Raw genomic sequence first — 22,858 nt, forward strand, 5'->3', positions numbered from 1 at the left:
CTTAAATTAAATATAAAAAAATCAGTTGTTGGAAACTCTGGCATATTTTACTAATAACTACACTCAGAAATCCGTTTTTACCCTATTGTTTTCTGGAGCATTTAGGGGTGTATTTTCTTTTTTTAATTTTTTAAAAATTTTATTTATTTATTTGACAGACAGAGAGAGAGATCATAAATAGGCAGAGAGGCAGGCAGAGGGGGAGGGGGAAGCAGGCTCTCTGCAGAGCAGAGAGCCTGATGCAGGGCTCGACCCCAGGACCCCGGGGTCATGACCTAAGCTGAGGGCAGAGGCTTTAACCCACTGAGCCACACAGACACCCCAGGGGTGTATTTTCTATATTAGATATAATACAAGCTATATTTTAAGAATTTTCCACAGTATTGACACACAAAACTTCCTGCATCCTTAGAACCAGTTTCCAGTACATTCTATCCTTCATCTTATCCGGTTGTCCTCATAAGATTCTGCTCCATTTTCTACCCTAGCCTTACCATTTTCCGAAATTCAGAAATCAGACAAAGAATTATCCTGCTTTTCTGCAGAGGAAGCTATCCTCGTGTTTTTGATCTACCACAGAAACTATAGATTACATTTATTTTAGGAAGACATCAGTTTTATGTACTACCTAATATATGTCTTGCTTTGTGGGGTTTTGTTTGTTTTGTTTTTGTTTTTTGGTCTTGCTTACGTTTTAAATAGATTTCAGTGCTTTTTCCTTCCATCACATTTGGAATCAGGGTTTCAAAAGAGGTTCAGGCAATAATGCTTCAAAGACAATTAGATTGTACCCTTATTTGTGAGGGAACGCTTCATTTCCAAGTTTTAATTGAGTGTTTCTTCTTTGATCTGTAGTGCCGGATTCATTTTATAGCTATGGAAAATTTACCCTGCCCCAATCTCGAACAAGCTTCTTTACCTCTTCCCATCGGATTCTTTGAATGAGACCACATGGGCGCGGGTTCAGAGCATCCCTGCATCCATAGCAACCATATTCAGCTTCTTTTGTCACCATGGTGACGGCTGTGCCGGGGCCAGGAGGTCGCTATGGTAACTAGGGGCGGGTAGCAGGGGCCCCGGCAGGCAGGGCGCATGCGCGCGGGGAAGCCTAGCTGCGCCTGGAGCCTGCGGCCCCTCAGCTCCGCTCGTCATGGCGCTGAGGCGGCGGCCGGCGGTCCGGCTCTGCGCCCGGCTGCCCGACTTCTTCTTAGTACTGCTTTTCAAGGGTGAGTGTGTTTCTGTCCCTGGGAGGGGAGGATCTGGGGCGGATGGGAGTTGAGCGAGTCCGGAGCGGCTGGAGTCGGTCCAGGCGGGAATAGCGGTCCCGGCTCCGGGAAGGCGGGGGACTCGGCCGGAGGAGCGGCGCGCGCCCGGGTCCCGGCGGGAAGGGGTGCATGCGGGCCCTCCGGGCGGGGGTCTCAGGCGGGTGGGCGCGGGGCTGCGAAGGGCCCGTGCGAGGCCCGGGTAGCTCGCTCCGGGTGGTGGGCCGGTCCCCGGGCGGAGGGCACAGCTCTCTGGAAAGGGGATGGCAGCTTAGGCGTGGGCTCGGAACTTAGGGGAAGACTCTGCGGAGCGAGCGCCTTGCCCAGAAGTGGATAGTGAGGGGCCTGCGAAGTACCAGCGAGGCACGGCTCCGAGGCCTGTCTTCTTGGTCATAGCCTTCTGGGGATCTGCGGTTCATTTCTTCCTTGCTGTAAACAAAGGAACTGATCGGGCAAACCCAGCTTTACTTCGGGGGAAATAAAATGGCACAGATCTCAATCAAGTATCCCTTTTGTCTCCAGCCTGGCCTAGGAGACCCCGCAGACCCTTAACCTGAAATAGCATCTGGGCCATTTTGATGAGGTCACATTGATAAACTTGGGAGTCTTGGGAATTCTCTTCGATTTGTATGTCCCAGGACAGTTGGACAGAATAAAGTAGATTGTATTTCGTGGAAATGAACTGTGTACTGGGCACTTCGAAATCTTTATCTCATTTAGTGCTTACAAGAACTGTGTGAGCTGGATTTTATTAATCCATTTTCAGGTAAGAGAACTACGAACCAAGTCAAATCTCCTTTCCAAGACAGTGTTCTGAGTGAGGCATAAACTCACGTTTCCATAAAGCACTACCACACTTCTGTGGTGGGCATCCAGAGGCAACCAGATCCGTAGCACTATCTGCAGACCTTTTCAGTTTTTAGGTCATTTTATTGTTTGAGTTTCTGTTGTCATCCCATGATGTTTTCCAAAATATACAAATTAAAGTACGAAGTGACTGGGAGTGGGGGTGGACAGACTAGGAAGACAAAGCACTCCTGTGTTTGATGCTCATTCTTGGGGAATGTTCATAATGGTGGTAGATAAAAGTAATGGTCCTAGAAACTGTGTAAACAGGATTCTATGATGAGGGATCAGTTTCAGGGTATAGATTTTGTCCATATACTTTGCCTGAAAGTGATCCAAAAACGTGGCTGGGAGATATAAATGATCAAAGGCTAGCCAGGGGACAAGGGTGTCAGGAATGTCCAGCTCCCAGCTTTGTTGGTCACACTGACACTGTCCTATTCACAGACTGGAACAACTCCCTATTGTTGAAAAGTTCTGTTCACATGGAAGTTTGCAGTTTTTATTGCAGACACATTTGGCAATTTAGTTTAGGAATGAATTTCAACTTGGTGTCTTGTTAATAAAACTAGAAGATGCTAAGGACCTCACATATCCTTAACTTTATTTTGCTCTCCGGGAGGTGCAGGTTTTGTGACTTTATTGATATTAAGGGCTGGGATTTACTGGTAGGACATAGGAGGAAGAGTGAAATTTTGCAAAGTAGGGCTGATGACAATCACTCTGAAGGGATGCAGCTCTCTCTCTTTTCTTTCTTTTTTTTTTTTTTAGTACGGAGCTGTTTTTCCTGTTATTTTGTATGTACTGTAAACATACTGTGATACCTTGAAATTTTATTCTTTCATAGGTCATGACACCTGTGTCTTTTTTATTTTTATGGTTATTCTTTTCAATTACTATTATTTTTCAGCATTGTCATTTGAAAAAAAATTTGTTCCCCATATAATATGTTTTTTTATTAGCCTTTGCCAGGCTCTGTTATAACAGTTTAATATTTATTCACTTGAGGTTGATAATAACTCTCAGAGGTTTTTACTATTATTTTGCCCATTTTGTGGATGAAGAAACAAGTACAGAGAGATTCAGTAACTTGCTCAGGGTGATAAGCCCGTGTGTTCTAAATTTAGAAATCTTGAACTATTTTTGTTAATCTAATTTCTGGTTACTTGTATTGCATTTGACAGTGGATTTCTTGTTATGCATTAGTTTAACAGTTTATTAAATGTTCAAAGCTATGTGGTTTGTATATATAAAATATTCTTTTGTTGTATTGGTGACAGGTGCAATTCAACCTTACTAGTGTTATGCCACATGTCTTTTTTTGAGTGATTGTATGGTAATTACTTTTTGGTTTCCAAATCTTTTGACATCCTAGAGAGAAGGGCTTCATTTAGAATTAAAACAGTAACAGTTCGTATTCTTGGGATTAGACAATTTGTGTGCTGAAGTTTAGCAAAATCTGAAAATTGAAACTTCCAGGAAAATTTTTTGAAAAATATTCTGAAACATTTTTTAGAATGACGTATTTTATATTGTTTTAATTCTTTTTAAATTATTTGGCAGATATAATTACTATCAGACTTGTGTGTGTGTGTGTGTGTGTGTGTTCAGAAAAACAAAGAACCACCTGCCCTGTAGCATGCACTTTCTCAAATCAGCTGTTCATTCCCAAATGACTTGTTGATAGGCATTTCTTCTTGAGTGCTTCAGGCTGCCGAGACTGAATGGATAGCTATTAGAGATACTTCATCATAAGTAATTGCAGTATTACATCCAGATAAAATTATCCTACACCCAGCCTCTAAGTTCTATATAACTTGCTCTTAAGGAAGCCCAGTAAGTTAGGCTTAAACCAGTTTCTTTGAAAGAAACCAGATTTGTAATTAAGCACACTTTCTGACATGGACATATACTATAACTGAAGGAGAGATAAATTTAGTATATCCAGCTAGCAGCTGTTAGAGATGTGATATTAGCAGATCACTTCTCCATAAATTCTTTGAATATTTTCAAAGCACAAGTGGGGTAAAAGAAAAGAAAATATGTGTGTGAATGAAGTTAGGATGTTGAATAAGACACTACTCATGAAGCTGGATTCTTTTTTTTAAGTTAGGTTTAGAATCAGGTGGTGTGTTTGTGATGGTGTTAGGGTTGAATACAGATTTAACCATATATGCAAATAGCTTCACTGGGGTATAAAGAGATCCTGAAAGAAAGTTTTGGTAAGCACATTCTTTTACACCTAGTTTAGCAAAGACAGTATCCACTATGGTACTGTATGTGGAGATCTAAAGCCTTAATTTGCTGCCTCTTTGCCACTTGTGAAATACAGAAAGCTTCCTGAGAATTAGACTTTGTTTCTGATTTAAAAGAATGCTGTAGTATTTTGTGTTGGTGTATTTTCTTTGTTTTTAGGTAGAATCTACTATGTGTTATATATTATATTTCCCATGAATAGTTGGTGTATATTCAACAGGGGTTTCAATGTTAATTGTGTAGAAACCTCAAACTGTTAAATAAATTAAGACTATAATACAAACATTTTTTCTTATGTTATCTTTCATTTTCACAGAATCCCAAAGCTTCTTTGGTTCAGCCTTCTTTCTGTAAACTATTGCCAGAGTCACATTCTGCTATATTCATGCTGCTCCTCTGCTTAACCTAACCTCAGCTCACAGTGACCTTTCCTATTTCCATATAAGCATAGCTCTTAGTTTGTAGTTCAGTTTAGTACAACAGTCATTTACTGAGTATTTGTTATATGCCCAGTACTGTTCTTCATGCTAAGGGTGCAGACATGAATGAAGTATCCCCTGCTCCTGAAGAGCCAGGACAGTTGTTTACTGGGTTTCAGTTATTGGGTATAAATACATTTTATCTTCTCAATGGTATTAAAAATTCATTGGGAACAGAGGCTGAATTTAATTTTTTTTTGTATCTTTCCAGATATGACATAGTAAATATTCTCTTCGTCACTTGCAAGTCAGTTAATTATCTTAAAAACTTCCTGTGTATCTGGGCATTTTTCATGTATCTTAGCTCTAGTGGCCCCAGGAACTTTGGAAATTCTCAGTTTTTACTAAAGTACTTTCCGTGAAAGAAAGCAAGTGATATTTCTTGGTTTAATTAAAAATCTTTACCATCTATGCAGTTATACAAGGTTCAGAAAAAAAAAGGGGGGGAAATGCTTATGGTATAACTTAAATGACACAAGCTGCAGATGCGACGAGCATATACTATATGATTACAGTTAAGCAAAACTAATCATATGCTTAGGGGGCAGAAAACCCTGAAATATAATGAACCAAAATTTTGAGAGTTGCTTTTTTGAGTGGTAGGTCTTACGGCTGATTGTTTTCCACATTTTTCTGGCTGATTCTTTTGTCTTTTTTCCAAGTTTTCTTTAGTGAGGATTTTTTAATATAATGGAAAAAATTGCATTTTGTTTTGGCCTCTAATAGATACAGTAGTGGAATTTTAAATTTGACACTAGTAAAGATTTTCTTTTAAAATGGAAAAACTGTTTAGTTCAATGTGATAGCATGTTGCCTGTGCTTCTTAATTAATGCCAGCCACAGAGAATAAAGGAGGGGCTGACTAGATTCAGTTGCTTGATCATGCATTGTTTGTGACTCATTTGAGAAATTTGCTGTCAGTGGCTTTTGGGTTGGGGAGCCAGCTGTGGCATCCTTAGCAAATGGATAACTGGAAAACTGAAAGAAAGCTGATGAGAAAACCTGTCCCCCCCACCTTTTTTTTGAACAAACAAACAGAATAAGCTGAGTAGTTGCTGTGGTCTGGTCTGCCTGTTCATAGTCAGCCAGCATTTATTGAACACCTCCTTCGTGCCAGCTGGGCAACTCCTGGAGGACTGTTTCCTTTGTCTTGTGTGAGAGGAACACCAGGTCAAATTGACTTCCTTGGAAAATAGACTCTGAAAGATGTTTCCTGAAGTAAGCTGTCGGCTCATGTACCCTTATCACTTCTTCCAGCCCAGCATGGACTTCCTTGTTTGATGTCTTTCTCTAAGGAAAAATACATAATGTCTTTAGAATGAGGTGCAGCTGTCTGGAGGGTTACAAAGAATGCACAAATCCTAAGACAGCTGCCTTTGAGGAGGGGCATGTTTTTGCCCTAGAGTAGCTCTGTCAGGGTGCTAAAACTTAACCAGCCAATCCATATTTATTTGGCAGTCTTGGTTTTCATGGCTGTAAAGCTTTCCATGAGCAAAACAGGAAAATCTAAGAAGAATACCTCTCCAGATGAAAAGAAACATACAGTTTAGATAGTGAACAGAGTAGCATCTTGGGAAATATTTTATTTTTTTAAATATATTATTTATTTATTTGACACACAGAGAGAGATCACAAGTAGGAAGAGAGGCAGGCAGGGGGGGAGCAGGAAGCAGGCTCCCCTCTGAGCAGAGAGCCCCATGCGGGGCTCTATCCCAGGACCCTGAGACCATGACCTGAGCCAAAGGCAGAGACTTAACCCACTGAGCCACTCAGGCACCCCTTGGGAAGTATTTTAATGTGTTTAGTTAGAAGCAAGAGCACTTACTTGTGCTTGGTTATTAGGGGAGAATTTCAAGAAGGAGCTGGACTTTCAGGGATAATTTTGATTTTCCTAGTGCACATATGAGGGAATGGAGGTGTTGAGGGCCAGTAAAATGAATATTATGAGCAAAGGCATGGGGTTGGGAATGCATATGTTATATTTTAGGACCTATGAGTTATAATGAGAAAAATACCATCTACCATTTATTGAAAACTGTGTGCCAGGTGCTGTGCAGATAGCTTTACCTGGCTATTTTAATTGGTCTCAGAAATCAGTTTTTATTGGTTTTATTTTGCAGATGATGAATCTGAGGTTTAGGCAGGTTAATTATCAGCTTAGGGTTACGCTTAGTAAATTGAAGAGCCAGATCATCCATTGTAAAAAAAAAAAAAAAAAAAAAACCCTAGAGAGTAATTAGATTGTAAAGTGCTTTCAATGCCAGGCTAAGAAATTTGGACCTGATTATGTAGGTTCTAGAAATTCATGTGGCAGTTTGAAGCAGGGAAGTGATAAGATCAAAATGATTTTGGAAGTATTAGTCTGATATTAAGAAGATTGGAAAGGGAGGGTTGGTTAGGAAGTTCAAAATCATTTCCAGGGTAGGTCTCTTGATCTTCAATTCACTTTTAAAAAAAAAATTTTAGGGCGCCTGGGTGGCTCAGTGGGTTAAGCCGCTGCCTTCAGCTCAGGTCATGATCTCAGGGTCCTGGGATCGAGTCCCGCATCGGGCTCTCTGCTCGGCAGGGAGCCTGTTTCCTCCTCTCTCTCTCTCTGCCTGCCTCTCCATCTACTTGTGATCTCTCTCTGTCAAATAAATAAATAAATAAAATCTTAAAAAAAATTTTATTTATTTATTCGACAGACAGAGATCGCAAGTAGGCAGAGAGGCAGGCAGAGAGAGACGGAGAAGCAGGCTTCCCACTGAGCAGAGAGCCCGATGTGGGGCTCGATCCCAGGACCCTGGGATCATGACCTGAGCGGAAGGCAGAGGCTTTAACCCACTGAGCCACCCAGGTGCCCCTTCAATTCTCTTTTATGTGTATCTAAAAATATATTTATTTTGTTCTTAAAATATAGATTTGCTTGATGTGGATTTGCTTTGTTAACAGTTATTTTGTCTTGGAGCCTGGAATATGTAACACAGTTGCCATTATTATTATTGTGAAGTCTGCAGTTAGTCATATCCTTAGCCTTCTCTATGTTGGCCCTCTTCTGTCCAGCTACTTTAAAGATCTTTTCTTTGTCTTTGGTATTCTGAAATGTTACTACAATGTGTCTAGGATGTGTTTCTTTTTAGTTATTTTCCTTGTTAATTTGTTATGCTTTGTGTATCTATGACTTTATAGCTTTCCTGAGAATTCTCAGGTATTATCTGTTCAAATACTGTCTACCATCTGGTTCCTTAATTGTTTCCTTCTGAGACTCCTATTTGATATGTATTCAGTCATTTTCTCTTCTAAGACTGTTAACCTTTCTGTCATAATTTTGTATTCTTCCCTCTGTGCTATTCTGGGTTATTTACTTAGCTTTGCTTTACAGCTCTTTCTTTTTTCAGCTGTGTCTAATCCGTTATTTAACCAGTACATAAAGGTTGTTTTTTTTTTTTCTTCCCCCAGTTATATTGCTCATTTCTGAAATTTTACTTCATTCTTTTTATAATTTGATCTCTTTTCTTTGCTCATTTTTTTAAAAGTCCCTTCAAAAAACCATTTCATGCATCGTTGTTTTATGTTCTTTATCTGATACTTCAAACATCTGTCATTCTTGGATATCTTAATCTAATGTTTATTGTTTCTCATGACTCTTATGGTGATTTTTTTTTTTTTTTACGCAAAAGCTGATATTTGACTGATTGTAAATAGTTCAGGGTCTGACCTGAAAATGCTTTTTGTGACAGTATGCTTCCACTAGCCAGTGGCCACCTGGGATGGCATTACTCCTTTGAGAGTCCCTGGGATTATTGGAAAATTTCAGGCTCCATTTCTCTGCCTTCCTGCTGGCTCAAGGGCACAGTCTCCCCACTGAAGTGTTAAAAATGAACATTTGTTCTCAGAGTCACATCCCTACCCATCTTTCTGGTTTCAGCCCATAGCAATTTTATTTGCCCTTTTAAAAATCTCCCCACTTTGTGGGAGCCCAGAGATGTATTAAAAACTATGGTTTACAGGGGTGCCTGGGTTACTTAGTCGGTTAAGTGTCTGCCTTTGGCTCAGGTCATGATCTCAGGGTCCTGGGTTTGAACCCTGCATTGGGCTCTCTGCTTAGTGGAGAGTCTTTTCCCTCTTCCTCTGCCTGCTGCTCCCCCAGCTTATGTTCTTTCTCTCCCTCTTCATCTCTGTCAAATATATTAAATCTTCAAAACAAAACAAAACAAAAAACAAACCAAAAAACCCCTATAGTTTACATAGGACCTTGTTGCAGTGGAAAGCCTTTTGTAGTATCTAATCCACTGTACTGCTGGGAAAAGGAATCTCAGTTTTTACTTAACCTATTTCCCCTTTTAATTAATTTTAAGAGTTACATGTCTTTATTTTTTTATTTTCTTAAAAGATTTATGTGTTAGAGACACAGAGAGCATACACACTTGCATGAATGGGAGGGGTAGAGGAAGAGGGAGAGAGAATCTCAAGCAGACTTCACACTGAGCTTGGAGCCTGATGCAGGGTTCTATCTCATGACCCTGAGGTCATGACCCGAGCCAAAACCAAGAGTCAGATGCTTAACTCTCAGCACCATCCAGGCACCCCTCACATACCTTTTTATTTTTTTTTTAATATTTTATTTATTTATTTGATAGAGATTACAAGTAGTCAGAGAGGCAAGCAGAGAGACAGGAGGAAGCAGGCTCCCTGCTGAGTGGAGAGCCCGATGTGGGGCCTGATCCCATGACCCTGAGACCATGACCTGAGCTGAAGGCAGAGGCTTTAACCCACTGAGCCACCCAGGCACCCTTACCTTTCTTTAAATGTCCATATTGTGAAGGTAATTTTTTTTCAGTTTCAAATAGAAAATAAAAGTATTATTTTTGCAGAAGCACATATACCTCCAGACAGGTTATGATATACTTGAAGGGAGGGATTGTATGATTCTTGCTAAGCTTCACTGCTTTAGGCATTGAGATTTTATATATATATATATATATATATATATATATATATATAATATATAAATAATATATATATATATATGACTATTTATTTATTTATTTTATTTATTTTAAAGAGTGAGACAGTGTGTGTAAGTGAGGGGAGGGGAAGAGGGAGAGAATCTTCTAGCAGTCTTCCCACTGAGAGTGGAGCCTTGTGCCAGGCTTGATCCCACTACCCATGAGATCATGTCCTGAGCTGAACCAAAAGTGGGATGCTTAACCACCTGAGCCACCAGACATCCTTAGGGGTATATTATTTTAAAGATATACAGAATTGTACAACTATAATCTCTGTCCTTAGATTCTCTGAGAAGCAACCATCTATCATTTAAGATACAGCAACTTAAAATTTGGAGAATTACAGCTGTTCTGCACTAAACAGGCAAGGTGAAGGTGAAGACATTCAGAGGTAAAATGTAAAAGTAAACTTGAGCTTTATAGCTGAAATCTGAATCTGAGATTCAGATTCCTACAGAATAAAATGTTGGTTCTCTGAAAGGCTCAGCACATGCACAGTGAGGAAGAAAACCACCCACTGTATCTTGGGAAGGCTCCATTGTTTGTAGCCTTTCAGATACTTTTCTGGGTGAAGGAAGGAGCACAGCATCGTGGGTGTTAGGCATTCTGGATTCATTTCCCAGCATTGCATGTGATTCATTTTTGGACCTTGCAGAGATAATACTGGTTTTAATCCAAATCATTTGAAAGTAATTTAAACACCATCCCTTTCACACTACCAGCAAAACATCCACATTTCATTCCCCTTATTAGATGACTCACTTTAACTATATAAGTTTTCACATCCAAAGAAGTGATTTTATGGGAATTTAAGAGAATTTTAAATTGATTAGTTGAATTAGTTTGTTTTTTAATTGAAAGTTTATTAGAAGGTTTTGAAAACCTAGTTTTTAGAAACCTCTTTTTCTTCTCAAAGTTTAGAAGTGTATTAGGGCCAGGTGAACTTTGTTTGATCTCCAAGAGGTTGGGAGCATTCATATTTCAGAGCCTCAGGTTTTTGTTTGTTTGTTTTTGTTTTTTTAAGACTGCTACAGCCTTACTACATCTAATGTTTTAAGAGTTTCTGTGTTTGTTTACCCAAATTAAAAACTAAGAACTATTTGGTTGGGTTGCTGTTCTTAATTCAGTATGATTTTTTTGTATCAGATATGAAGTCTCACTCACCAAAAGTCTACTGGTAATAAAGAACAGGTTTAGAACTTTAGTTGTGAATCTTTAGAACACTGATTCAGTAGGAACAAATATTGAAGTATCTTTAATTTACCATGCAATTGTTTTCATACCATTAGGGTACATTGATAAAGTACCTTATGTTATGAACACTTTATAGGAACTAATGAAACCTGTAGACAGACTCTTTCCTCCAAAGAGTATTCTTAAGTACATATATAAATCTTTTATATACTATTTTTGGGGGTTTGCAGCCCCCAGAAAATTATTCATGCACCTTAGGTTGAGAAGCCTGCTCTAGGGCTTAGGATGGGGGACAAATCCTTAGAATGAATGTTTTTTGAAATAGATGCTGACTGCGAGTAGAGTTCAGGAGGATTACAAAAATATTATTTTATTCTTATTTCTTCTTTCCCTTAATTCTCTTATAGCCTAACTTTTCTGTTAGACTATGTATGAATAATGACTGTTAGTGTCAAACATCTGGTTATGGGCACCTAGGTGGCTCAGTTAAGCATCTGCCTTTGGCTCCGGTCATAATCCCAGAGTCCTGCGATTGAGTCCCACATTGGGCTCCCTACTTAGCAGGGAATCTGCTTCTCCCTCTTCCTCTGCGCCTCCCCCGCTTGTGATCACTCACTCTCTCTCGCTTTCTCACTTTCTTAAATAATAAATAAAATCTTTAAAAAAAACCCATCTGGTCATATTCTTTATGTATTTTCAATTTAAATTACTTTGTAGATAAGTCAGAGAATGAAGACTTCGATGTAAATGGAAAATAATATACATGTAACTTTCAAAATGCTTAATTCTATAATTTTTACAGTGTTTTATCATGTTAGTACAGCTTTAGGAGGTGTGCAGGGTTAAGCCAATGAATAACAGAATGAAATGTCGAGATGAAATTATTGCTGGAATTCCTCTTCCATCTACCTCTGGTTTCTGTTTATAGCAACTCCCTCTCTGTGTCTGTCTTTGCCTCCCTGGCTCACTCTCTCTTTCTTTTTCTTAGGCATTAGTGATGAGAGAAGAATCCCAAAGACATTTAGTAACATTGGATTAGGAATTTGGACTTCATTGAAGCCAGAACAAATATTTTCTCCTTCTAGTACCCTGTGGCTAATATCCCACATGCTGTTTGCAAATTACAGCAAACTATTCCTTCAGAGTGAGTTCAGGGTCAGGTAACTTTTTTGACAAAGAGTGTGTTTTTGTGTTTTGTTCTCTCCAACTCACAGATTTTACTTTCTGTTCTCTTGTCAAGTACATTTTCTACATGTAGGATAAATAAAATCTGTTAAAACTTTGGTTGCTTTTGTTCTTACATGTGAGCAGTCCTTTTAGCTTGTATTTTTTTAAAGTTACTTTTAATGAAACCTTGAGGAAGAAAATTTAATTGGAATTTAGAAGCTCCAGTTTCAAGCCTCATAACTTACCTATAGCCCGATGATAATGTGATGTGCTTGGTTGTACAACCTTAGTTTCCTATGGAAATCACTGCTTTCCCTTCAAGAGAAAAACATTAGACTTGGGTTTCCTGATGACAGAGGTAAAGCAGTTCTTTGAATGTCCACATCCACCTTTTCCTTTGAGGAGTTGGATTCTAGAGAAATATTGCTTTCCTTTTTTTTTTCTTTTTTAAGATTATGGCTATATAATGGAGGAAAAATTGATAAGACTTACTTTATTCCCTTTTTATTGGGAATCATGATTTGGAGCATGGTATTTGGCTCTGTAGAATTGTTTTTTCATTGTCTTCTGAGTAACCCTTGTTTTTTCCATTCCTATTTTCTTATCATGGTTCATTTACCCCCAAATATAGAGCATACTATTTTCTTCATTGCTATGCATTCCCTAGTATCCAGCTTAGTGTACTTCTCTGTAAAGTCTTGTTTAGAGCTCTAACCTGTAGTGATCTCATCCTCTTCTGAATTCCTATTTATTACGAAGAGCACAAATTAGACCAAGATTTGGATCTCAACTCTGCTATATTACTTGCCAGTAATTTCCTGTTCTATAAAAGAGTAGTGATAATTTGTAAATTTGTAGGATTGTCTTGCAAACCAGTGACTATATATAAAGCTCCTATCAGAGTATCTAAATGGTAACAAATATAACATTAATTAAGGTAGTAAAATTAAAATTAATTACATGATTCATATAAGTGCTCTGCAGAGGGCGTGACATAATAATAAGCTCATAGTGTTATGTTTGTTTTTTGTTTTGGGGTTTTTTTTGGTCAATAAGTAGTAAATATTTACTTTATTATTAACTGTTGTTGCTACTACTTCTATTACTACTTATCATCTGACTGCAACTCATTTGATCCTTAATTATTGAGAGGCAAATTTAAAGTGAGGTTTATCAGGCTTGGGCATTTGGACTCCTCACTTACAGAGGGATCCCTTTCAAGGCCCTGGATTTCATACTAGCAATGTGTCCTCAGATTTGCATAAGTTAGATGCCTTAGCCATAATCAACTAAGACTGTTCCTTTCTTCCACTCGCTTTCCCTTCTGTCATACTCTTCCTCATGTTGAGTACCGTTGTAATGGTCATAGGCATTTTTTCCAGCTAACAGGAGTTGAGTTGGGAACACATTCAGTTCTGGTTTTAGTGGAATTGTTTATGTGGTCCATAGTCACTGTTATGTACAGTTGTTATTGCTAACCATCTCAGTGTAGGCATGGTTTCCAGGAATATTCTACGATGTTGTTTGACTTACTAGGATGGTGATAAGAAGTTGTAGAGCCCACTGAGAATGCCAATTTTAAGTCCTCTTAATCCTGCTGTAGTGAGTATGTGGTTGAAAAAACCGGGTAATGAATTTTCTCATGTCAAAGAGTATTTAAGATTTTTCACTGTAAAAGAAAACCTGAAATATCCTGAAGTCTTAGAGCTTAAATGTGAAAGAAACTATATAGTATGTTTTTATTTATTTTTAAATAGAGAGGAGCACCTGGGTGGCTCATTTGGTTAAGTGTCTGCCTTTGGCTCTGGTCATGATCCCAGTGTCCTGGAATTGAGCTGGGCTCCTTGCTGTCAGGCTCCCTGCTTAGTGGGGAGCTTGCTTCTCCCTCCGCCCCTGCTCATGTGCTTTTCCTCACTCAGTTTCTCAAATAAATAAATAAAATATTTTAAAAAAATAAGTAGAACACCTGCATGAGCAGGGGTGGGGGAAGGTGCCAAGGGAGAGGGAGACAGAGAATCCTAAGCAGGGTTCACATTCAGTGTGGAGCCTGATGTGGGTGGGGCTTGATCTCACAACCATAAATCATGACCTGAGCTGATATCAAGAGTTGAACACTATCAACTGAGCCACCCAGGTGTCCCTGAAGGAAACTTTAAACAGAGATTTTCCCAAATTTAACAACAGTACATTCACTCTTTGCATGATTGCCAATAATGAGTATTTCATTTTCCTGTGATATTACCAGTAATGAATAATGGAGCACCTTAAAGTGTTTGTTTTTTCATTAACCATGCTGAAAGTGGTTTTTTTTTTTTTTGTTTGTTTGTTTGTTTTTTTGTTCTTTTTTTTGGATTCACTTATTTTTATAGAACATAGTGACATAGTGGCAGGGCTGAGGGAGAGGGATAGGAAGAGAAACTCAAGCAGACTCCCTGCTGAACACAGAGCCTGATGTGGAACTCAGGCCCATGACTCCAAGATCAAGAATTGGATGCTTAATTGACTGATCCACCCAAGTGGCCCTGAGTTAACTGACTGAGCCAGGCATCCCAAGGCACCCCTGAATTAAAGTCTTGATTATCATTATTATTTTCATAGACAGTATTATGAAATCATTGTCATATCATGATGTGCTCTAAAAATCCTCAGATGTGGGAAAGATTTTAGAGTACCAAGGAGTTAATGAAAATATGATTATATGTCTAGGTTTTGTGATATTTGTGCAGCCATCTTTTTTTTTTTTTTTTTAAGATTTTATTTGACAGGCAGAGATCACAAGAAGGCAGAAAGGCAGGGGGAGAGAGAGGAGGAAGCAGGCTCCCTGCTGAGCAAAGAGCCCGATGTGGGGCTTGATCCCAGGACCCTGGGATCATGACCTGAGCCTAAGGCAGAGGCTTTAACACACTGAGCCACCCAGGTACCCCAGCCATCTTTTAAAATTTGTATTTTTTTGTGATTTTTGCTCTCATTCTTTTTTTTAAAAATATTTTATTTATTTGAGAGAGAAAATGAGAGAGAGAGAGAGAGAGCATGAGAAGGGAGAGGGTCAGAGGGAGAAGCAGACTCCCTGCCGAGCAGGGAGCCCAATGGGGGACTTGATCTTGGAACCTTAGGATCATGACTTGAGCCAAAGGCAGTTGCCTAACCAACTGAGCCACGCAGGCACCCTGTTCTCATTCTTAATAAATATTCACTTATTACCTAATTTTGTATTCATAATTTTGTATTTGTTCTCCTAATGAGGGACTCAAAATTATATCCACTTTAGACTCCACAAAACTTGGTTTACCCTAATTATAGTCTAATTTGAATCATATCTTTGGTTGTTAAATTGACCTATTAATTTAAATTACCAATGACAGTGTATTTTCCTATTTGTGTGTCTTGACTCTTCAAGTAGTTTGTAGTTTGAGGGTAGACAATTTGTCTTATGCCTAGCATAATTCTTGAAATAGGTATATAGATATAGTTACACAGATATTCACTGTTGAGAGAACAATGTGGCATAAGGAAGTGTCTATTCTTTAATTGCAGGTTTGGGAGCTTCACTAGCTATTTTAGATGCGGGCTGATAAATATTTATGTTCAAACATATTATAGCCTGAATAGATGAGAAGCCATGGTCTAATTTGTATGTTTCTTAATATTTATTTTATTTTTAAAGATTTTACTTCTTTATTTGACAGAGAGAGAGATCACAAGTAGGCAGAGGGAGGGGGGAAGTAGGCTCCCTGCTGAGCACAGAGGCTGATGTGGGGCTCTATCCCAGGACCCTGAAATCATGACCTGAGCTGAAGGTAGAGGCTTAACCCACTGAGTCATTTCCCAGGCGCCCCTAACCTTATTTTAAAGTAATTCGGAGCTAGAAGACCTGGTTTTCACTTTGATCTCTGATACTTTCAAATTTTAAAGTTATAATAGTCTCCTAATATATTTGAGAATTATTCTCTTAATCTATAGTGAGATCATTATAATACCCATTTTCTAGGATTGTTACATGGATCAGATGAGATCGTGAGTGAAAGTGGTAGTATACATTATAAAGTGCTATACAGATGTAAACAGTTACCATTCTTTGCTTTATTCCCTTTGGGTTCTAGAATTTCATTAGATCTCCAATTCTCCAAAACTTTAACAGTACTAATGAGAGGAACATAATTGTATTAAAGCTTCCCTGATGGTTTATTTTGATGAGATAACCAGTTTTTAAATTTATTTTTTTTTCTATGTAGGGAACATATTTCAACTAAGGTACAGATGGTGTCCTGAATTTTTCTTTAAAAAAAAAAAAACAAAAAAAAACCAAATAATTTTAAGTTTCAAGAGTAAAGAAGAAAAATTTCTCTTTGACATTCCAGGATTTAAAAAGTGGTTCAGTGATATTTGTAGAAAAAGACCTCAGGACACCTGGGTGACTCATTTGTTAAGTGTCTGCCTTCTGCTCAGGTCATGATCTCAGGGTCCTGGGATTGAGTCCCTCATTGGGCTTCCTGCTCAGGGGGGACCCTGCTTCTCCCTCTGCCTGCTGTTCCCCCTGCTTGTGTGCACACACACACACACACTCTCTCTGAAAAACAAATAAAAATCTAAAGAAAAGAAAAGAAAAGATTAGACCTCTTATTGGGGAAATTTTCATGTCTGAGCCAGCAAGCTTTGAGTAATACGAAGCGTTGGTGGGAATTTCAGCATATCTTTAAGTAAAGGGGCTGCCAATATAAATCATTCAGTTTACATTAAAAATAAACATCTTATGAGATAAATAGCTGGTAAGAATGGATGAGTTTGGGATAATAAAATGCCATATGAATGAATACATGTCCATATTTCATAGGCTGTTCTACCTGAGAGGTTTAGTGTTGCCTTTTCCCCAACAATGAGATAAGGTGACAGAATTTCATGTCCTGAGATCAGTGTGCCATGTAATGTTAGCTACCCTTTACATGAAGGACATTTTTGTTGCTATTGTTGTTTTTTGGTATATGAAGAAAAAGTAGGGGGGCGCCTGGGTGGCTCAGCGGTTTAAGCCTCTGCCTTCAGCTCGGGTCATGATCTCAGGGTCCTGGGATCGAGCCCTGCATCGGGCTCTCTGCTCAGTGGGGGGCCTGCTTCCCCCTCTCTCTCTGCCTGCCTCTCTGCCTACTTGTGCTCTCTATCAAATAAATAAATAAATAAATCTTTAAAAAAAAAAAAAAGAAAAAGTAGGGGAGTGTGAAGAAAAGCATTCTGAAACTCACCAAAATACCTCTGTTTTAAGACCCAAAGAATATATAGTTTTCAAAAAATGCTATAACAAAGCATATGTTGGGTATTAAACCAGAGCTTTATGGGCATTAAATTCTGGGTCTCCAACTCTCTCATAGATTATATTCATACTCATTTCAAATCATTAATTGAAGTTAGTTGAAATCTGGAAAGTCTGAAAGTGTTAACTGTTCATTCATTGGAGAGCCAAAATTTGGAATCTGTCTCATTACAGACCTATATAGGTAAGATACTTTAAAAAAATTTCCTCTTCTCTTAAATGTTGTTCATGTTGGACTTCTCTGGAAGAGGGAACTATCTTATAGGCCAAATCTAATTGCTCAGTAACTGGACTAGTTATCAGGAGATCCAGATTTTTGTCACTGATGTACATGGTGATCTCAACAACTCATTTAATCATTTTGTATTAAGTTTTCAACCCTCCAAGGTAATATTTACCCCCTCTCAACTTATACAGAGTTGAGCTTATAGAACTTAAGAGTTGAAAGGCATTGTAAGAAATGGTTTCTTAACATTGGCACTGTTGACATTTTGAGCGGGATAATCCTATATTATAGTGGGCTGTCCTGCACATTGTAGGATGTTTAGCAGCGTCCCTGGCCTCTAAATGCCAGTAGTAGCACTGCTAGTTATGACAACCAAAAATGATGCCAGAAATTTCCAAATGTTCTTTGGGTGGCAGTGTCTCTCCCAGTTGAAAACCACTGCTGTAAGAGATTATTCAAGACTGAGACAACTGAGGCCTAGAGAAGTTCAGTCACCAGCTTTAGATCACATAAATATTAAGTGATTGAGCTGGAACTAGAACCCATCTTTATTAATATACTCCCAACCCAGTTCCCTGGTTTCCCCCTTAAATTAATTTAGGGTTTTGTTCCATATCAAAAGCAGTGGCATACATTAATTATTGATGCCAAAAGAAATATTGATAAATCTTCTACATTTACCAGTTACCAGTTATGTTTTACCCACTGACTTCCACCCCACAACTTCCAGAGCTCTACCATACATCCTAAGGAATCCCTGCCTTTCTCCACTCGTAAACACTTGATAAATGCTTGAGCACCACTTGAGTTCCAGCTATCCCAAAAGGGCACCCAGTCCAGAGAGCTCTGGCCTATGCCTGTTCTACCTCCAGCAATCTCACCAGGGCCTTTGGCACAGAATGCCCTAGACTGTGCCCACTCCAACTCTAGCCATCCTTGTGGGGGTGGCTCCGGTGCGGTGTGTCCTAGGACTACTGACCCATCCTGCTTCAGCTCCAGCTCCAGTTGGCCAGCCAAAACTTCTAGGCACTCACATTTTACACTGAGGATGTTTCTTCAGGAAGCTGCTCCTTCAAGACTGGGAGATGTGACTGTTTTCCTTAATTCACAGAAACAAAGAAAACCAAAGAAAATGAGGAGACAAAGAAATACGCTTCAAATAAAAGAACAAGGCAAAACTTAAGGACAGGATGAAATGGAGATAAGCAGTCTTATAAAGATTTCAAAAAGTAAGAGTCATAATGTTACCTGACTTGAGAGAACAGTAGATAAGCTCAGTGAAGACACCAGCAAAGAGAGAGAAAATATAAAAAGAACCAATAAGAGTTTTAGAATACAATAACTGAAGTGAAAAATTCACTAGAGGGAATCAAGCAGATTAGAAGATACAGAAGAATGGATCAGTAATCTGGAAGACAGGATAATGGAAAGCACTCAAACTGAACAGAAAAAAGATAGAGATATTACTGTCTATCTATAAACATATATATCTGTTAAAGTTTTTATATATATACAAACTTTATATATGTGTAAAATATAAATGTATATATAAATATATATATAAACACACATATATATAAACATTCTATCCAAAACCAGCAGAATACACATTCTTTTCAAGTATACATCGAACACTTTTCAGGATCACATATTAGGCCACAAAATAAGTCTCAGCAAACTTAATGAAATTGAATTCTTATTAAGCATCTTTTTCATTCACAACACTATGAAACCAGCAATCAGTTACAAGAAGAGGCCTGGAAAAGGCCCATAAACATATGGAGGCTAAACAACATGCTCCTAAATAACCAATAGGTCAACAGAAACATCAAAGAAGAACTCAAAAAAATAAGTTTTTTTTAAAGCTTTTATTTATTTATTTGTTAGAGAGATTGAGAGCACAAATAGGGGCAGCAGCAGGCAGAGGAAGAAGCAGGCTCCCCCTGAGCAAGGAGCCTAGTGTGGGATTTGATTCCAGAACCCTGGTATCATGACCTGAGCTGAAGGCAGATGGTTAACTGACTGAGCCACCCAGGAGTCCCACAAAAGAAGTTTTAAGAGTGAAGTTTATAATGATACAGGCCTACGTCAAGAAACAAGGAAGATCTCAATCTAACCTTATACCTAAAGGAATTAGCAAAATAAAAGGCCCAGAGTTAGTAGAAGGAAGGAAATAGTAAAGATGAGAGTGGAAATAAATGAAAATGGAAACTACAAAAACAATAGAAAAGATCAGTGGAACTAAGAGCTTGTTCTTTGGAAAGATGAATAAAATTGATAAACCTTTAGCTAAACTTATCAAGAAAAAAAGGACTCAAAAATTAGAAATGAAAGAGAAGAATTAAAACCAACACCATAGAAATACTATGATAATAGGAGACTGCTGTGACCAATTATATGCCATAATTGGACAACCTAGAAGAAATGGATAAATTGATAGAAATATAGAGTCTTTCAAAATTGAATCAGGAGGAAAGAGAAAATCTGAATAGACCAGTTAACAGTAATGAAATTAGATTGACAATTTAAAAGCTACCAACAAAAAAAGTTTAGGACCAGATGGCTTTACAGGTGAATTGTACTAAACATTTAAAGATTAATGCCTATCCTTTAAAAAATATGACAAAAAAAATAGAAAAGGGAAAAAATCTTTCCAAATTCATTCTGTGAGGCCAGCATTACCCTGAAACCAAAACCAGACTAAGACACTATAAAAAAAAGAAAATTACAGACTAATATCCCTGATGAACATAAATGCAAAAGTTTTCAACAAAATATTTGCAAACCAAATTCAACAATACATTAAACAGATTATTTACCATGATCAAGTGGGATTTATTCCAGGGTGCAAACATGGTTCAATATCTGCACATCTATCACTGCTATAACACATTAACAAGATGAAGGATAAAAACTATATCATTTCAATAAATATAGAAAAACCATTTGACAAAATTCAACATCCATTCATGATAAACTCTAAACAGAGTAGGTTTAGAGGGAACATACCTCAGCATAATGAAGGCCATATATGACTGACCCATAGCTAACATCATATTGTTGAAAAGCCAGATGCATTTTCTCTAAGATCAAGAACGAACTAGGATATCCACTCTTTCCACTTTTATTCAGCATAGTGCTGAAAGATCCAGCCACAGCAGTCAGACAACAAAAAGAAATAAAAGGCATTCAGATTGGTAAGGAAGAAGTAAAACTTTCACTATTTGCAGATAACATGGTACTATATGTAGAAAACCTGAAAGACTCCACCAAAAGAGTATTAGAACTGATAAATGAATTCAGTAAAGCCATAGGATACAAAATCGATGTGCAGAAATCTTTTGCATTTCTATACACTAATAATAAAGCATCAGAAAGTGAAATTCAGAAAATAATCCCATTTACAATTGCACTAGAGATCACAAGATACCTGGGAATAACTAACTAGACTAAATAACTAACTAAAGAGGTGAAAGACCTGTACTCTGAAAACTGTAGAACATTGTTGAAAGAAATTGAAGATGACACAAAAATGTGGAATGACATTCCATGCTTATGGGTTGCAAGAGCAAATATTGTTAAAATGTCTATACTACTCAAAGCAATCTATACATTTAATGCAATCCTTTTCAAAATAGCAACAGCATTTTTTACAGAAGTAAAGCAAACACTAAAATTTGTATGGAACTACAAAACACCCAGGATAGCCAAAGTAATTTTGGACATCAAGTGCCAGACTGACAAAGCTGTAGTAATCAAAACAGTATGGTACTGTCACAAAAATAGACATATAGGTCAATAGAACAGAATAGAAAACCCAGAGATAAGCCCACAAGTGTATGGTCAATTAATCGCAACAAACAAGAAAAGAATATGCAATGGGGAAAAGAGTCCAGCAAATGATGTTGGGAAAACTGGTTAGCTCTATGCAGAAGAGTAAAACCAGACCACTTTCTTATACCATACACAAAAATGGATGCAAAATGGATTAAAGAACAGAGCAGAGGCAGTGATTTCTCTTACATTGGCTGTAGTAACATTTTTCTAGATGTCTCCCGAGGCAAGGGAAATAAAAAATAGACTGTTGGGACTACATCAGAAAGCTTCTGCACAGTGAAAGAAACAGCAAACTAAAAGGCAACCTACTGAATAGGAGAAGATATTTGCAAACTACATACCAATAAAGCGTTAGTACCCCAAATGTCCGAAGAACTTATACAACTCAACACCCAAAGAACAAATAATTCAGTTTAAAAATGAGCAGAAGAAATGAATAGATATTTCTTCAAAGAAGACATACAGATGACTAACAGACACATGAAAATATGCTCAACATCACTCATCTTTAGGGAAATGCAAATCAAAACTGCAGTGGGAGTTGTCTGGGCGGCTCAGTCAGTTAAGTGTCCAACTCTTGATTTCGGCTCAGGTTCTGATCTCAGGGCCATGGGATCAAGCCCTGTGTGAGATTCCATTCTCAGTGCAAGTCAGCTTGAGATTTTCTCTCTCTCCATCTTCCTCTGTCCCTCCCTCTACTTGTTCTCTCTAAAAATAAATAAAAGCATAAAAAAAAACTACAGTGAGATATTATCTTACATCTATCAGAATGGCTAAAATCAAAAACACAGGAAACAACAAGTACTGACAAAGATGTGGAGAAAGGGGAACCCTTTTATACTATTGGTGGGAATGTGAACTGATGTTACCACTGTGGAAACAGTATGGAGGTTCTTCAAAAAGTTAAAAATAGAAATACCCTATGATCCAGTACTACTGAGTATTGACAGAAAAAATACAAAAATACTGATTCAAACAGATACATGCACCCCTCTGTTTATTGCAACCTTATTTGTGGTATCCAAATTATGGAAGCAACCCAAGTGCCTATTGATAGATGAATGGATAAAGAAGATGTGGTGTATATTTATAATGGAATATTATTCATCCATATAATAGAAAGAAACTTTGCCATTTGCAACAACATGGATGGAGCTAGAGAGTATATTGCTAAGCAAAATGAGTCAGAGAAAGATACTGTATGATTTCAATCATGTGGAATTTAAGAAATGAAACAAATGAGCAAAGGGAAAGAAAAGAGAGACACAAACCAAGAAGCAAACTCTGAACTATAGAGAATA

At 38.0% G+C, this 22,858-nt stretch overlaps 1 protein-coding gene across 2 annotated transcripts in view; it reads left to right on the forward strand.

The window, feature by feature from the left end:
* Positions 1–1,067: 1,067 nt before the first annotated feature.
* Positions 1,068–22,858, forward strand: part of JAM3 (junctional adhesion molecule 3) — a 92,199-nt gene continuing 70,408 nt past the window's right edge. Inside the window, exon 1 of one of the 2 annotated variants that reach the window (XM_059185460.1) lies at positions 1,068–1,226. In XM_059185460.1, coding sequence (XP_059041443.1) covers positions 1,151–1,226 — 76 coding nt within the window. In that variant the 5' untranslated portion in view covers positions 1,068–1,150. The remainder of the gene's footprint in view (positions 1,227–22,858) is intronic. The other variant, XM_059185465.1, reaches the window with a different exon arrangement.

The sequence above is a fragment of the Mustela lutreola genome, chromosome 1 (genome assembly GCF_030435805.1).
Source record: "Mustela lutreola isolate mMusLut2 chromosome 1, mMusLut2.pri, whole genome shotgun sequence".
NCBI lineage: Eukaryota > Metazoa > Chordata > Mammalia > Carnivora > Mustelidae > Mustela > Mustela lutreola.